This window comes from Gasterosteus aculeatus, chromosome 5, assembly GCF_964276395.1.
Source record: "Gasterosteus aculeatus chromosome 5, fGasAcu3.hap1.1, whole genome shotgun sequence".
In the NCBI taxonomy this organism is placed as follows: domain Eukaryota; kingdom Metazoa; phylum Chordata; class Actinopteri; order Perciformes; family Gasterosteidae; genus Gasterosteus; species Gasterosteus aculeatus.
This window is the reverse complement of record NC_135692.1, coordinates 16,886,101-16,903,511: the sequence shown is the minus strand read 5'-3', so window position 1 is coordinate 16,903,511 and position 17,411 is coordinate 16,886,101. Positions and strand designations below refer to the sequence as shown.

The 17,411-nt window shown below is 43.9% G+C and overlaps 2 protein-coding genes across 2 annotated transcripts in view; both read right to left on the bottom strand.

Annotated features, from left to right (window-relative positions):
* The window catches only part of aatkb (apoptosis-associated tyrosine kinase b), a 28,593-nt gene extending 24,310 nt beyond the window's left edge, over positions 1-4,283 (bottom strand). Inside the window, exon 1 of the mRNA XM_040177213.2 lies at positions 4,214-4,283. Coding sequence (XP_040033147.2) covers positions 4,214-4,268 — 55 coding nt within the window. The 5' untranslated portion in view covers positions 4,269-4,283. The remainder of the gene's footprint in view (positions 1-4,213) is intronic.
* A 4,507-nt stretch (positions 4,284-8,790) lies between these two features.
* LOC120819638 (uncharacterized) lies at positions 8,791-15,594 on the bottom strand. Its single transcript, XM_040177241.2, has 2 exons — positions 14,980-15,594; positions 8,791-11,382 (listed from the first exon to the last, which is right to left on the bottom strand). The coding sequence occupies exons 1-2, from the start codon at positions 15,161-15,163 to the stop codon at positions 9,518-9,520; spliced, it is 2,049 nt and encodes a 682-aa protein (XP_040033175.2). The 5' UTR covers positions 15,164-15,594; the 3' UTR covers positions 8,791-9,517.
* Between the last annotated feature and the right edge of the window lie 1,817 nt (positions 15,595-17,411).

Genomic DNA, 17,411 nt, shown 5'->3' with positions numbered 1-17,411 from the left:
CACGTGATGAACACCTGCAGGTTTATGTAACAGAGGTGACCTGGTTCTGGTCTCACTCTATCCACACAAACAGACTAGATGAATACTCTATGAACATAAAAATCGTATGATTTATTGTTCCTGCTCACTGCGCATGGGCTTAATTGGTTTCTTACGTAACCGGTTGGAAAAAAGCAGTGGTTGAACTGGGTGCTGAGTATGGAGAGCTGCAGTACGCCCTTATTACCATTATATATTAATTCACTAATATTGTGTGTAAGAAAAATACGTTTTTATGCTAACGTCTTCGACCTGCTACTCTCCGACTACGTCATAGCTCAGATACGTACAAGGGAACGAGATTAACAAAAACACGACATCGGATCATCGAGGGAAGAAGCAAGTAAGTAAGAAATAAAGAAATCAACTAAGTAAATAATACAAACCGTACACCCTACATTACAGGATGCAGAATACGTTTCAGTGTAAACTGACGATAAAGTTGTATTGGACTGAAACGTTAAGGGGAAGCACCCAAAACTGGAGCCTGGAGCAACACAACGTGCACGTACACATCCGCCCACACAACAACTAGACGGGTGCTATCGTTTCCTCCTCATCTGAAACCGATAGCAGAGCGTCTCCTCACCCTCCATCGCTGCATAACATGAATAACTCCGCGGCTTCACGTGTGGCGTGCAGATGATAACAGAGAGAGAGAACTCGCTCAGACTTTGATCACACAAAGAGGTCTTAAAAGCTGAATTTACCTGTAATGAATAATTGCACTGATTCAGTGTGGTGTTGTTGCCGTGGAGACAGTGAGAGGGAGTATGTGTAATAACTACCGCCACACGGAACCCACAAAACAAGGTGGATCTCGTGTACTAATACACGTGTACTAATACGCGTTTAATACTTCAACACAGCGTTGCCTCCACGCAGCTCTCAACATGGCGACGGCTGAGCTCACGGCGCAAACAATGGCAGCAGTGCTACCGGATGAAGAGCTCGACTTAAGACAAAAAAACAAAGAGGACACAAGCAGCATCCAGATACTTCAGCATCTGGTGGATTGAATGCACGGTACTGATCGGCCTCTGAACGGAGCACAGATGATAACTTCATCTCTCTCCGTCCCAACGTCCATTTGCCCTTAATGCCTCAGCTGAGGCCAAAGAGGAAGCAGGAAATGAAATTATACCATAATTACACAGGCAGGCAAAGTAATAAAAGAAGTAATAGCAGGCATGATTTCCTCCGGAGAGCAAATTGTTTTATTTTGAGGCTACTTGCAGTGATGAGACGGCCTGTCAGTCCCGAGAGAGGAGGACGGCTGACGAACCTGTACCGAATCTGGCGTCATAGAATTGGGCCTATTCTGGTTGAGAGAATGGCAGCCGGGTTCATTTGCAATCAGCGCTGAAACCGGTTCTGGCCCATTGACGGTAGTGTTGTTCATCCCGAGTCTCAGACGAGTCGGCAAACGGACTCGGCCCGACGTGCCGAGCTCAAGCCGCATCTGGACCAGGTCATTTAGGCTACCTGGGGAGCTGGAGAAGGAGCAGGCAGAAGCCTCCTGTGAACCAATGGTGAGGGTTATGTGAGACGAGGGGGCTTAATAATAATAATAATATCATACTATTCATTCTATATTTCCCTTTGTAACTTATTGCTTATTACTTCTGTTAGTTATTCAATTCTTTATCGTTTCTAAACTGGAGCCAGTTGACTTTTCATGACTTCTCTGCCCAGCGGGGCCGAACGGTACTGATCCTTGATCAGAAGTTCAGAAGCCAACAAAAACAGTCCCTCTTCTTCCTGTTCTACGTCTATTTCAGATGAGCAGTAAGATGTTTGAACGTGAAAACATCCATCCTGTTTTTCCTGACATGTTCACACTAAGATGGATGAAAACACCTGATGAATTAAAGAACTGCATTAAAGGAAATAAAACAAAAACCAACAGATTCTCAAATACAACAATTATGATTGTTGATTCATCTGAGAGATAATCTTCATGATGAGAGGGTGAAATTGCTCTTTAGCAACACATAAGATGTAATATAGTCAGAAAGAGACTCACATCTTTTTTAACTGACTTAGTCAATAGTTTATTCTCTCGAGGTTATTAGTTAGTATTTAGTTTAGTTTTATGGATTGAGAGTGCAGTTTCCTAATGAAACAATGAAGATCATAAGAGGTCTCCCGATATGTGAAACACTGTCATAGTCATAGTAGAAGTATTGATCCTCGATCAGGTGTAAATGGTGATAAAAGTCTTTGTGTTGTGCGTGAATGTTGACAGGAAGTCACTTCAATCACTCGTGTGAATGTGAACGGAGCGAAGCGGTTTGTGCGCCTCCACCACATGAGTTTTTGTACAATTAGAGGTTCTTATTCTCGGACACACACAGTCCAGCAGACGAGCAACAACAACCCCCCATGGGAGGGTTGGGGGAGAAAAAGCCTTCAGAAGATGTTATATAAATGGTTGATTAATCTAAATCGCTGTGTTGCCTCTATTGTTCAACACTTACACGCATCTCCTGTATCTACTTTGACTTTCCTCGGCCCCTTGATCCAGCCCCGACTCTTACATGTGACCCCTCTTCCGCTGAGTCCACCTGGGCTCCATGCTGGTGTCCTCTGGCCCCGCAGGAAGGGACGTCCACCGGGCCGTCAAACAAAGCCATGAGTGTGCTTCTGTATGCGAGCCAGCAGCCCACTGAGGGATGTGAAACGGGGAATCCAGCCGGCGCTGCCAGTAAGAAGAACCCCCCCCCCCCCTCCCCCCCTCCCATCCCAAACCCTGCATGGGCAGTGATGTCATCGCTACACCCGCCCCCGATGCAGCAGCCGTGACGAGTGGAGATCCAAGCTAAAGGACCAGCACCTCATATTCCTCTTTAACATTTCTTCTCTTCTCCTTCTTTCCCTCCGACAAACGCAAACAACAACAGGGAAGAAACAGCAGCAGCCGAGCGACGTCCAGTGAAAACGTTCACATCATCAGGAAGGAATAGAAAGTGAAACCTGGAGAAAATGCTGATGAGTCTGCAACTGATAGTCTGACCATTATTTCACACAATCACAGTTTAGTCTTTGAGGAAAATAGTAATCTAGAAAACTAATCACCTGCTCGTCTCACCTCTATACTTTTGCAGTTATAAAGTTAAAAAAAAAAAAAAAAATTAGTAGAACAAACCTCCTTAAACTTCTGTGTTTGGGTTGCGACCGATTGAGAGAAACGTGTTTGGAATTAAAATGATGGCAGGTGGTTTCAGCACCTTGGTCAGCTCCACCTCCTGGTTTTTGTCCTTCTGGAGGACGGAGCTGCTGTTGTCTCCTCCTCAGACTCAGTTTGGACAATTCTGACTGGATGTGTGAAATCGACGTGCTCTAAACATTTGATTGCCGCCGTCTCAGTTTACCATCTTAAAAGACATTTTATCTCAGTCTGTTTAAAAAAGGTCAATAAGTACATTTTGTAAGCAATAGGTTCTATTAGAAGACAAGCACGTTAAATATTGATTTAAAAATAAAACGTTTTAATGACTAACTGGGATGACCAGTCATTTCCACATGGTGTAACTGTTTGGAAGCAGCTGTAACAAAACTAAAACTGTGTTTCTGTAACAAAGAGAGACGCTGAAACATGTGTGAGGATTAAAACAAACTCCAGTTTTAAGATGCAACTATTTTTCACTGTTGGAAACCATTGCTGCACCGTTCGGTTTCCATGGAAACCATCTGAACGACAGGCTGCATAAGAGCCTTTTGCTTTGCGGTGATTTCTGATTATTTCAAGAAGGATGCGAGAAACGACACGGCGATCTGCCTCCAATCACCATGTCCCACAATCCTGTTCTCCTCCTGCACTAATTGGATAACAACAAGCTGCACCCTGGTCCACAATTCACAATTTCACCTTCACTTCTCCTTAAAATGATTTGCAGCTTTACAACCATCCGCTCGGAAAACTAATTCCAGAGCTGCATCTGATATTTAAAACATGCGGTTATTTAAAAAAAATCCCACGCTCGCTTTTCTTGTCATGCACAAATATACAGGACATGAGGACAGAGCGACACATGAGGACAACTGCACCAATGGCCAAGTGTTGTAATGCGATAAGAGGAACGTTGGAGACGATAGAACGATAAAGTTCATGTAAACAACGTTATTGAACAGCAGCTTCATGTAACGACGCAGCGGCGGAATGTCGGCTCACCTGAGCTGAAATGGGAGCTGAGGGCGAAGCCGCGGCTGAAAACCACCGCAGACATCGTCACGAGGAGCACCAACATCTTCCTATCGGCGTTTATGAAAAGAATTATTCAAAAGTAAAAGCGCAGACTCGGATGGCGAAGATCGGGGCGCCGCTGGTTCCTAAACGGAGCGTCATTCCTCCTCGTGATCGCTCCGCGCGCACCTCCATCTCACACCGGCGTCACCGAGACGGACCGGACGGAACGGCGCTCCTCCTCCGGTGAGAAGTCACCGCAGGCCGAGGCCGCTGGATTGCTATCTTCCTCCTGTAGGAGGAGGAGGAGGAGGAGGAGGAGGAGAGGACTAGTCCTCCTGTTCAGCAGTCAAGTAGCTCCAGAATGTGCTTTTCCCTCTTCACGCGACACCTGGATGCATTCACATCATCTGGAAGCTGTGAGCGAACGAGAGCACGTGACACTTCGACCCCAGAAAATAGATTTCAAACAAACCGAACGCCGCCAGCTGTCAGGAGCTGTCCGAGGTGCTGACGCGCCACAGCGCCATCTTGCTCGCCAATACGCGCAAACAGAATCTATGGAGCCCGTTTTTGCGACTGCGAAGGTGGAGAGGGTGGGGGGGGGGGGGGGGGCTGTGAGAGGCGGATAGGCTACCGTGCTTTCTATTTAGGTTGCAGGCTGAAAGTGGTGCATATTCCAGCGATGACTAGTATGTTCTGTACTTGAGGGGGCAGAGCCTGCAGTCGCCTCTGATGGATGAGATGTATAAATAAGCCCAAACACCCCCCATGACCACGCAGTGATGTAACAGCAGAGGAAAGGCACAGCGGGACTTGGCGCTCCACACTACTGTAATCCTACTGGTCATACATGCTGGACGAGGCCCCCTCCCCCACCGGGTAACATTCATCCTCTCCATCTCCCGATCCCCCTCCTCCCTCCTCCTCTCTTCCCATCAGATGGGATTCCTGGCAGCAGCAGTCAACTTGCCCTCTTATGAGGATCTCACAGACTGAGCGGCTAAGAAAGTAGAAAGAGATCTTAGTGCCTCTGTCTGCTTCGCCGCCAGGCGCAGTGTGGACGCTGCTCTTTGCTGCATGGATGAATAGTTATGCGATGCATCATTTATAATTAATAGATATATATTTGCAGTCTGGTGGAACAAGCTTCTCCTGAGGCTGAAGCCCAGATCAAATATAGAGAGGTGGCTTAACCGAAGCAATTATGGCAACTTTATAATATTTGCAGTGGTTAATGAATGCTCCCTCCATTTGGGCATTTTAGCTTCATAACGATTGATCCCCAATATTAACCCGCTGTGACGGAGGGTGATCCACGTGCAGTTAGAAGCATGTGAGCTACACTTACTTGTGTACTGATGCCTTTTATACTGCAGGTATTTGAATCTGCATCATATAATAATGGTTTTGAATAAACAACATAATAATGTAAATATTTTTGTTCACGTCCTCATGGAGATGTTTCCATTCGCCGAATGACGGATTTAGAGCCGGAGGGACTTTTCAGGCCAATAGACAGAGGAATAAACCATTAGCGAACTGGTCTTTTTGTGCATTACTAAATGTGATTTTTGTCGGATGTTCATGGGTGAGGGATGGCTCGTCACCCAGTCTCTGATTCCATTTCACACCCATTTTCTTCTTAATGGACTTTCACTTTGGTGAATAAGAAAAGAACAGTTTATTTATCAGGTAAGGGTTGCTATTTTCAGACATGTGATTGAAAATTCCTCTATAATCTTTTCACTCCTCCTCTTTCACTGTCTCATCATGTTCCCCCCTCTGATACATTCATGTCTGCCGTTTCCCTGGAAACAGACACCTGAGGACAAGATGGATTTCTAGGCTGAGACGCCGTCCGAAGGGTTTGTGCTTTCTAGTCACTTCACATCTCACATCCAATGTGAAGAGCCTGAGGTTTATTATCACTGAAGCTTCATATATTGGTATGTGGCGCCTGCTCAGAAACAATGTCCTTCAATTCATCAATCTGTGATAAATTTCTCATACAAATGTACTGTAAGCATCTCAAACGTTTTCTTTCCCGTCTGTTATTCTACAAGTTGAACACGGTGAAGTTTATTCACTTAAAGCACTTTTATGCTTGACTATTTGCTGAGTATTTGCTTCTTTCTTGTTTGTGCATTAAAGTTGTTCTAGTTTTCATGGTGTTCAATGAGAAGAAAAAATAAACGAGAACATCAATAAGAAACATGGACTCTTTTATGACCAGTGTGGATACACTGAGGACGAACCTTCGTGTCCTCCAACCGGTTTCTGCAGCAACATCATCAACGGAGGAACAAACAGACATCTGGAGCTTTTCCTACTTTATCTTCTGGTGCACTGACCTGTTTCCACCACCAGGGGGCAGTAACTCATCGGGCCTGAAGGACAACGTCTCTCTTTTGAATCATAGTTCCTTTTATACGGAGAACAAAATGCAGACATGGTGTTGAGCTGTAGGCGCTTTGGCAGAGCAGCAGAGCCGGACTCTTGCGGTCCCTGAAGCAGCGGCCTTAAAGGGAAGCGAAGGAGGAACCTGACATCTATTTCACTTGAGAGAAATTGTTGATCTTCAGAGATTTTCAGTTTCCTCAAAAGATCTGCACCATTTAACGCAATGACTGGACGTTATTACTCGCCAGGCGTAGTGGATGTCAAATTGCCTTCAGACTCATTTCGGGTGAAATTAAATGGATTTAATAATGTGAACTGAGTTCATTCCCGAGAAGTTATGCAACATTATGCGACCAGATCAACTAAAAAAAGAAGACTCACAAATCAGATCAAATTAAACCACAGTTTATTTTATATTGATCTTATTTTTTTTTCATTGCTCTTTAAAGTTCTCCCTTTCCCATTTTGCACTTCGTTAAAATACAATCCAACTCCTTGACCGGGTCTCTTTGTCTGGATACGTGTGGACCACATTACAAACAAAAAGTAAACTTTAAATGCAAAAGTTCCCTGACTCAGCGGCACCAGGATGAACATTGGTTGGTCATCAAACTTTTATTGATGCTAATATCCACCTCGTTTTACACATCTAGTGGCGTGAGAACAGGAGGCTGTAAAGAAGACAGACCTCGTGCTCGATGGCCGTATGGAGCTCACACGACACATCTGGAATAAACGTCTGATAAGCTGCAGTTTTCCTCCGCAGGAGGTGATTGACCGTTTAACAATATTTATATGTTATATGTAATATGATGGACTGCAGGTCTGTGGTCACGTGCGTTACAGTCAGAAATAGGAAGCGGTTCTACTATTATTTGAAATCCGTATTTAAAAAACTTTTGAGTATTTCATAATTTGTATTTGATAGAGCCGATAAAACCAAAATACTTTAGAGTTGAGTCATTTTTCATTTAAAATACTCAAAATACTTAACTTTATTGGTCAGTGTTTACCGCCGGCGGGCAACGTGCAGGACCAGATACGGCGTGTGGAGCGGACCAACCCAGACTCCTTGGTTATCGTCCTCGGGGACTTTAACAAAGGAAATCTCACCCATGAACTTCCTAAATACAAACAGTTTATTAAATGCCCACCAGAGAGGAGAAGACGCTGGATCACTGTCACACCACAGTAAGCAGGGCTCATCACGCCGTCCCTCGTGCTGCACTGGGACACTCTGATTCCTGCATACAGGCAGAAACTAAAGCTCTGCAAACCTGTGGTGAGGGAACTCAAGAAGTGGACCAGTGAGGCGCTGGAGGATCTTCGGCGTACTTTGACTGCACAGACTGGGATGTTTTCAGCTACTGACAGTCTGGATGAGTTCACAGAGGCTGTAGCTTCCTACATTGGCTTCTGTGAGGACAGCTGTGTACCATCATGCACCAGGGTGAGTTACAACAACGACAAACCCTGGTTCACAGCGGAACTCAGAACACTACGTCTGCAGAAGGATCAGGTCTTTAGGAGCGGGGACAAAGACTTGTAGACAGAGTCAAAATACAGGTTTAGCAAGGCGGTGAGATGCTGAACGACTGTACTCTGAGAAACTCCAACAACAGTTCTCAGCAAGTGACTCTCCAAAAAAAAAACTGGCAGACGAGCTGAATGAGTTCTACTGCAGATTTGATAGACTGTCCTGACTCCATCCCCCACGACTCCACCTAAGCTAAAAGATGGTGGAGTTGTCCCTAAAAGATGCACTTTCTCCTCCTGTGGATCAACAATTCAGGAAGTGTGACGACTGTTGTTATCAGTGCCGTTTGCACAGTGACAAAAAGGATTAAAGAAAAGTACATTGGTTTAGGTTATTCTACTGATATGTACCCTATTATGCTGGAGATAATTATGTGATTCTGTGGTAGTTAAAGGGACAGCACCAAAATTTGACCATCTGGTGGTGAAGTTTCAGATTGCAACCTACCAAATACACTTGATCCAGATTCCAGCTTTCAGAAAGCAGCGTGCCGAACCGTGAACCAACAGTGTGGTTGGCAGGAACGATAAAAAAAGAGGATTCTCACAGAAACCAAATCAGGTGCTAAAATGATGATCTTATTAATAAAAGCAGCGCAATGATTCTGTAGCACATACAAAAATGGTTTTGGAAACAAGTTGAATTGATTTATTTCTAAGAGTGTTTACATTTTATAGAAGCTTATTCCCAGGAAATTAAACTTATTAAAAGGGGCCTGTATAATAGACATATAAAAGACACAGTAATACACAAAAACGTGAAAAGGTTTATGTTTTTGTAGATTTTACAAGGTGGAAAACGCGTTTTAATTAGATTTATTTGTACGACATTGATAGTTTACCTCCATCACAGACCCACTATGCTTTTAATGAAGATACATCACATCTTTAAACAAGACTTAACGTTTTCTTTAAAAAACAACATGAGAAAGAGCAAGAATGATAAAAACTGCTATAGTTTTAACCAATTATAAATGTCTTTAAAGGCTGGCGCATGCTTCTGTGTCTGCGTCTTTATGCACCGTTGTGTCAAATGAATGAATTGTAAGAGATTGTTGTGCTAATTAAACCATTAACTAAGATAGAAAAAAAACATTTACAGCAAACCCATGGCTGTGAAGATACATGGGACTTTCATTGTGTTGCATCGCTTTCGACGCAAACCTAGAAAAATAGGTTGACGCACGCAAGGGGCTCTTGCGTCTGCGTTTCCTTGCGTCGCTCTGAAAAGGCAGAAGCGTAAACTAGGCTTACGCTTGAGTAACTGAAAGGAACAGTTTATTTTCTGTGTGGATTCTCTGGTGATTATTCAAAGTTCCCTTTAGTGTCTATCTTGTTCCAAAAACATCACAACTATTTGGTTTCTCTCATATGGATTTTATGATGTTTCTTCAAATGTCCCATTTCTCTAAATCCTGTTCCGCAAACATCACAACTGAATGGTTTCTCTCCTGTGTGTGTTCTCCGGTGACTATCCAAATTTCCTTTATATCCAAATCTAGTCCCACACAAATTACAAAGGAATGGTTTCTCTCCTGTGTGGACTCTCTTGTGTTTATTTAGAGCTGCAATTTCTATAAATTTTTTCCCGCAAACATCACAACTGAATGGTCTTTCTCCTGTGTGGATTCTCTGGTGTATTTTCATATATCCCTCATGTCTAAATCCTGTTCCGCACACATCACAACGGAATGGTTTCTCCCCTGTGTGGATTCTCCGGTGAATATCCAAATGTGCCTGACATCTAAACCTAGTCCCACACAAATGACAAATCAATGGTTTCTCCCCGGTGTGCATTATCTTGTGTTTTTTCACAGCTCCACGGTCTATAAATCTTTTCCCACACACATCACAACTGAATGGTTTCTCTCCTGTATGGATTCTCTGGTGGGTTTTCAAATCGCTCTTTAGTCTAAAGCTAGACCCACAAACATCGCAACAGAATGGTCTCTCTCCTGTGTGGATAGTCTGGTGATTCTTCAAATGTCTCTTCTCTGAAAATCTAATCCCACAAACATCACAACAGATTTGATTCTCTACAGAGTGTAAGTTCTGGTGTTTCGTCAAATTTCCCTTTTCTGAATAACTGAGCCCACAAACACCGCAACTGAATGGTTTTTCTCCTGTGTGGATTCTCTGGTGTCTCGTCAAGTCTCCCTTTCGTCGAAATGCACTTCCACAAACATCACAACTGAATGGTTTCTCTCCTGTGTGGACTATCTGGTGCGCCTTTAAAATTCTCTGTTCTTTAAATCTAAATCCACAAACATCACAACTAAATAGTCTCTCTTCTGTGTGGCTCTTCTCATGTTGCCTCAGATTCTTCTTTTCTGTATATCTTTTACCACAAATATCACAACTATGTGGTTTCTCTCCTGTGTGGCTCTTCTCATGTTGCCTCAGATTCTTCTTTTCTGTATATCTTTTACCACAAATATCACAACTATGTGGTTTCTCTCCTGTGTGACTCTTCTCATGTTGCCTCAGATTCTTCTTTTCTGTAAATCTTTTACCACAAATATCACTAGTATGTGGTTTCTCACTTGTGAGAACTCTTGGCTGTGACTCTTTTTGCTTTACTCTCAAGCATTTCTTTTCCTTTTTCTTCTTTGTCCCAAAATGACACCCCTTGTAGCAAAATCGATTATTACACTTAAAGTAGCTAAAGGGTTTGTCGCCAATGTTACAACCTGCATGATATGCAAGGGGTTCCTTATGCTTCAGGGCAGCTGCAGCAGACTCTGGTGCCCTCGTCTCCTGGCAAACATTGACCCCGTCCAGACTTTCAGGTCCAGAATCTGACAACGGTTCTTGACAATCATAACTCACTTCAGTCTCATAAAATTCTGAAGCCTTTTCTTTATCAGTATTTGGGTGTGAAGGACTATGTGGCTGTAGGTTTATAGCTGGTCCTGACCCACTACAGCCTTCTCCATCACTGTCCGTTTTTATCGGCGTAGCTGATCTTCCATCCAGAAGCGGCGCCTCTGTTTGGCTTTGATGAAGCTGTGAGGTTTGAGGTTCGTCATCCTCACCCTTCACAGTAACTTCAATGAATTGAAACTTGTTGACACTGGCCTCTTCCAGCCTGTTAAGGTGCTCTCCTTCTAGACTGGTCCAGACTTCCTCCTTTTCCTCTTTTAGGTGGAGGGGCTCCTGGTCCTCGTCCTGGCACTGAGAGGGAACCTCTGCTTTAATCTGCAACAGCTGCTGAACATCTACAGGGAGCACATTATGGACAACTATGATTTCAGACTGATTTGAGAGACAACCAATGAATTTATACAAAGAGAGAATGTAATACACAAAAACACAAATACATTTTTTTGCTGGAACCATTTCCCCTACAATTGAATTCAAAACCAAAATTTCCCCCGACATTTATTGAGTTGAGAAGCTCCACACACAGTAAGCGGCGTCTCGGACGGTCTGGAATTAGTGGAGGTTCTAGGAGGGTCGGGAGCGAGCAGAGCCTCTGACATGTGAGCCGCAGCTTGAAATGTAATGCACCTCTATACACGGTGTGACCTAGTGGGGCTTGTACGGCCCGAAAAGCACAGAGACAGACCCAAAATTACAAAAATGTGTGCCCAATATGAAGTAGTCAAAAACAACACTAGATTTAATACTATAAATACTTAAATGCATTTCCTGCTGAAGATGCGTTGGAATGCAAGAAGCTGAAAGCTGAAATGAATTTTTAAAAATAGCTGAAAATACAGAAAGTTGAAGGGAATTTGAATACATTTGCTGAAATTACAGACGTTAGAAAAGCTGAAATTAATTTGAAATTGCTGAAAATACAGATATGGGAGAAGCTGCATGGAATTTCAATAGATTTGCTGAAAAACCAAAAATGAAAACAGCTGAAATAAATGTGAAATATTGCAAAAAAATACAGAAATTAATATTAAAACATTGCTGTTAATAGGAGGCATAAGAAAAGCTGAAATTATTTTAAAGAACTGCTGAAAATACAGGATGTGGAGAAGCTGAATTTCAATAGAATTTCTAAAAAATACAGAAGTTGCTGGAGCTTAAATTAATTTAAAAAATACAGAAATAACAAAAGCTGAGATGAATAAAAAGAGGTTTTAAATTGTTTGTAGTAATATTAGTAGTATTAGTTATAGTTGTAATTGTGGTATTAGTAGTACTAGCAGTAGAAGTCGGTTTAGTATCAATAGCAGTAGAAACAGCTGGAATACTAATACTATTAGCCATAGTAGTATTTGTAATAACATTAGTAGTAGTTATAGTATTAATAGCAGTTGGGGGGGTTGGGAGACAGAATGTTTGTTATTCAAACTAAGAAGTTTTTAATTAATAGGCCTCATCACAAACATTACAGTAAGAATTTCCTCCATGGGGCTTTTATTTTGAAATTATTGGATTGGGTGGGGTGGGGGGGTGAGGAAGAGAGAGAGAGGAGGAGAAATAGACAGACAGACTGAGTGAGTGATTAACAGTGAGTAGAGGTCAGGGTGGAGGGGGGAGGGGGGGCGAGTGTCTTTATCATATTGGTCTGTTGACAGAAAGCATAGCTGCGTCACGTGACTCCACTAATCAGGTCATAGGAGCAGCTGTGAGTCAGACAGAGATCCTGCAGCTTTGTGTGCCAGTAACCGTGGCAACGGCGCACCTGTGCTCATTAACGAGCTGCAAAGGGCAGAGACAGTAACTACGGCTCCTGTCGCACTTTACAAAACGTGTACCTTCTGGATTTTTTGAGAAATATGTCGCCAGATTTGTATTGGAGCCTATGGGGCTTTTAGCAGAGGTTGTGTGACTGTTGGTCTCCGTAGGCCAAAACTAAAGAACTCTGGGATTCCATGAACGCATTGATCCAATCAGCACAACCATGCCCTCATTAATCTGAAGAAATGAAGCCTCTAGAGTGTATACTTTGGCTCTGAGGACCAAAGTTCCATATTTTTTTAACCAGATTCTGACGCTGCCCCACACTCTAGCGTCTCCAGCTCATGTTAAACTCAGAAACGGAGCGAAGAACTAGTGAAACATAATCAGTGATTATGAAAAAAATACAATAGATATCAACAAGCAGTTTTTTTATAAAATAGTTGAGACTTGTGTCAACATTTGAAAGTTGAAATGGTGTCTGTAGCTGAAAGATTGACAAGCTAAAGAATCTGAAAGTTGAAGTTTAAGAGGACTTGAAAAGCGATCTCCATTGGAAAACCATGTAAAAATTATTGATTATTGATTTATATAAATTCAAGCTTAAGAGGCAGGAAGCTGAAAAGTCATAGCAGGAAAGGAGTTGAATATTTTAACATTTGAACGGTTTTAATAGCTGAAAGTGTGAAGGAGTTGAAAGGTGCCACGGAAGAAATAGAAGAAGAAGAAATAAAGATTTGAAGAACAATACTTTGAATGCTCAATGCATTCCAACAATTATGACAAAGCAACACTACTGTTTTTAATTTAAAAATCAATTAAAATAATATTATAACCATAATTTCCCAATGTTAACTTTTCAGGAACTGCTTTAAAAAGTTATCTTCTATTTCCCCTAGATTGTTCACAAAAGCCTAGTTTATGCTTCTGCGTTTTCAGAGCGACGCAGACGCACGACCCCCTTGCGTCGCTTTTCACACATCCTTGCGTGTGTCGAGTCATTTTTCTATGCTTGCGCAGCCTCCCGCAGCGCGCACGGCTGTGATCGGTCCGCTAACTACGTCCTTTACGGAGTCTCACATTTCCGTTTTCATAGCCCGACGCCGCCGTTATTAAAAAGAAGAACGTTTACGAGAGAACGGGGCAGATTTAAGAACTTTTGTCGGAAGAAATGCGTAAATATGAGCGCTTACACGAGCCGTCATTGGCGGGTTGTAGAAGCGGGTTGGATTCACGGAGGGAGATCGCCGCAAACGCCGGTTTGCCGGTGTTACGTGTCTACTGGTTTTTGAACCTACTGGTTTGTCTACGCGTGCGTGTTTGTTTCCCCTACAGCGGCAGATGTTGTCCGCCTCAGTCACCTGATTCGTCACACATTAGTAAACATATTGCTGTAAATGTTCAAAAGTCATCACATGTCCATTGCAGCGATTAAGATCGTATAAGTGAACACTACGTCACTGCCACGTATGAAGAAATACATTGAAGAAAATTGATTTACTAAAAGATCGCCGCAACCTGGATTCGATCCCCCGCGAGCAAAATGACAAAACGTTACAAGACGGACGCGTTACGCCGCCGACCACTCGAGCTCACTGATGTCGCCGCTGTTTCCTGTACTTGTCATCAAATTGTACATCGTCAGTGGCTAGAAAACCATTTGGTTCAGAGGGAACCAAGACAACTGGTTTTGGTGGCGTTTCTGAGCAACCAGTAGGTTAAAAAAACAGTAGGCACGTAACACCGGTTTGCCCGTCGAGAGGCGCACAAAGTTGTGGAGGAAAATACGGCACAAATGTGTCCGCGATGAAAAGCAGCAGTGTGGATGCACGGGGCAATAAAGTCCATGATAAATAAATAAACTGGAGGTCACACGGTGGTTCCTGTTACGCGTGTGACGTGAGACACACGGTGATCCGTAAACGATATAGTTTATATATAAGCCTCCACTTCATTGATTCACAGGTCACAAGTGGAAACGGAGCGACGGCTGAAATCAATCCCGACTAACGTCTCCTTCCTTAAAGCACAATGGCCGGAGGCGCTTAGCTTTCACCTTTAGCTAACAGCTGGCTAAGTTAGCTAGCGGATCCACAGCCGAGCTAGACGGTTGCTAAGAAACGCGACTCGGCCCGTTAAATGAACACGAAGACTGGCGACAAAGAAGAAGCACAAACCTGATCGCTGTAATCGGACCGTGGGGCTGAAAACAGCATCCAGCAGCTTGTATCGTCGCTCGTTTTCTCTCAAACGATGAATTTCCTCCTCATAATCTGATATTAATCCGTCAATCAGAGCTGATGTCTCTTCGGCGTCGCCTCGCTGTCGCAGCAACAGTCTCAGCGCGTGTAGTTTAGACATGGAGACAAACACGGAGACAGAAGTCTCCTCCGCACTGAGGACGAACCTTCGTGTCCTCCAACGGGTTTCTGCGGCAGCAACAACAACCGAGTGTCTTTCCCAAACTCTAAAAAAGGCGAGAACGGACTTGCGCACTCGGAACAAAGGACTCGTGTTGCGTCACTTCCTGTTGACAGCGCGTTTGACGTCATCGAACTTTTCACAGCTTTACTGAGTTGACTGTAGCGTAATATTTTTCATCACAAGCAGTGAATTCTTATCTATGTGTTAAGTCTAGCAAATTTCTGCTCCATCGAATAGTTGCTTAGGCGTTGTTTAGCGTCAACGTTATTTCTATTAGCATTAGCTTAGCAGCTAACCTAGTGATGTCTTCCCTCCCTACCTCTCCTGCTCTTTCTTGCTCGGTGTGTCACACGTTTAGCTATTCCTCTGCCCCCCTTACGGATAATGGTACATGTAAGAAGTGTATGGAGTGCCGTTTTAGTCCAAATTAAATAAATGAATAAATATGTAAATACAAGAAATATGCATTTGAAATACATCATGAAATAAATAAATGAGGCAATAAATACATAAATATTGAATACATTTAATTAATGGCATTTTTCATTACCAGGACCTTTTATTTCATAATGCCACTTTTCATTTCCAGTCTTTGATTTCATAATGCCACTTTTCATTTCCAGAGTCTTTTATTTTATAATCCCGTTTTTCATTTCCAGAAACGTATTTCATAATGCCGTTTTACATTTCACGTTCTTATATGCAAATCAGGGGGCGTGGCTACATCTAACATTCAGAACAGACAACAGAGCCGTGTGCAAAAGAAGGCTGGCTAAGGGACGTGAGATTAGCGCTGGTAAATAAGAATTCCCTCCATGGGGCTTTTATTTTGATATTATTGGATTGGGTGGGGGGCGGCACGGTGGCGTGGTGGTTAGCACTGTTGCCTCACAGCAAGAAGGTCCTGGGTCTGCATGTTCTCCCCGTGTCTGCGTGGGTTCTCTCCGGGTTCTCCGGCTTCCTCCCACAGTCCAAAGACATGCTCTGGGGATCAGGTTAATTGGGGACTTTAAATTGCCCGTAGATGTGTGAATGTGAGTGTGAATGGTTGTATGTCTCTGTGTTAGCCCTGCGATTGGCTGGCGACCAATCCAGGGTGTACCCTGTCTATCGCCCGAAGTTGGCTGGGATGGACTCCAGCCCCCCCCCCGCGACCCTGTGTGCAGGATAAGCGGTTTGACAATGGATGGATGGATGGATTGGGTGGGGTGAGGGGGTGTAGATAGAGGGAGGGAGGGTGAGAGCGGGAGGAAGGGAGGGGTGGTGAGGAAGAGATAGAGGGAGAGAGAGAGGAGAAATGGACAGACTGACTGACTGATTAACAGTGAGAAGAGGTCAGGGGGGAGGGGGGAGGGGGGGCGAGTGTCTTTATCATATTGGTCTGTTGACAGAAAGCATAGCTGCGTCATGTGACTCCACTAATCAGGTCATAGGAGCAGCTGTGAGCCACAGACAGAGATACTGCAGCTTTGTGTGCGAGTAACCACGCAACGGCGCACCTATTGGATTGGGTGGGGTGGGGTGGGGGGGTGTAGATAGAGGGAGGGAGGGTGAGAGGGTGAGGAAGAGAGAGAGGAGGAGAAATAGACAGACAGACAGACTGACTGAGTGAGTGATTAACAGTGAGCAGAGGTCAGGGTGGAGGGGGGGGGCAAGTGTCTTTATCAGAAGACAGAAAGCATGGCTGCGTCATGTGACTCCACTAATCAGGTCATAGGAGCAGCTGTGAGTCACAGACAGATCCTGCAGCGTTTATGTGCGAGTAACCGCGGCAACAGTGCACCTATTGGATTGGGTGGGGTGGGGGGGTGTAGATAGAGGGAGGGAGGGTGAGAGGGTGAGGAAGAGAGAGAGGAGGAGAAATAGACAGACATACTGACTGACTGAGAGTGATTAACAGTGAGTAGAGGTCAGGGTGGAGGGGGGAGGGGGGGCGAGTGTCTTTATCATATTGGTCTGTTGACAGAAAGCATAGCTGCGTCATGTGACTCCACTAATCAGGTCATAGGAGCAGCTGTGAGTCACAGACAGAGATCCTGCAGCGTTTATGTGCGAGTAACCGCGGCAACAGTGCACCTATTGGATTGGGTGGGGTGGGGTGGGGGGGTGTAGATAGAGGGAGAGAGGGTGAGAGGGTGAGGAAGAGAGAGAGGAGGAGAAAAAGACAGACAGACAGACAGACTGA

Bases quoted from the DNA above. Each gene is read 5' to 3' on its own strand.
- LOC120819638 (XM_040177241.2), bottom strand. From the start codon at position 15,163: ATGTCTAAACTACACGCGCTGAGACTGTTGCTGCGACAGCGAGGCGAC. The intron at 11,383-14,979 runs GTTTGTGCTTCT...TGCTCCCTGTAG, and splicing joins GGTCCGATTACAGCGATCAG to ATGTTCAGCAGCTGTTGCAG.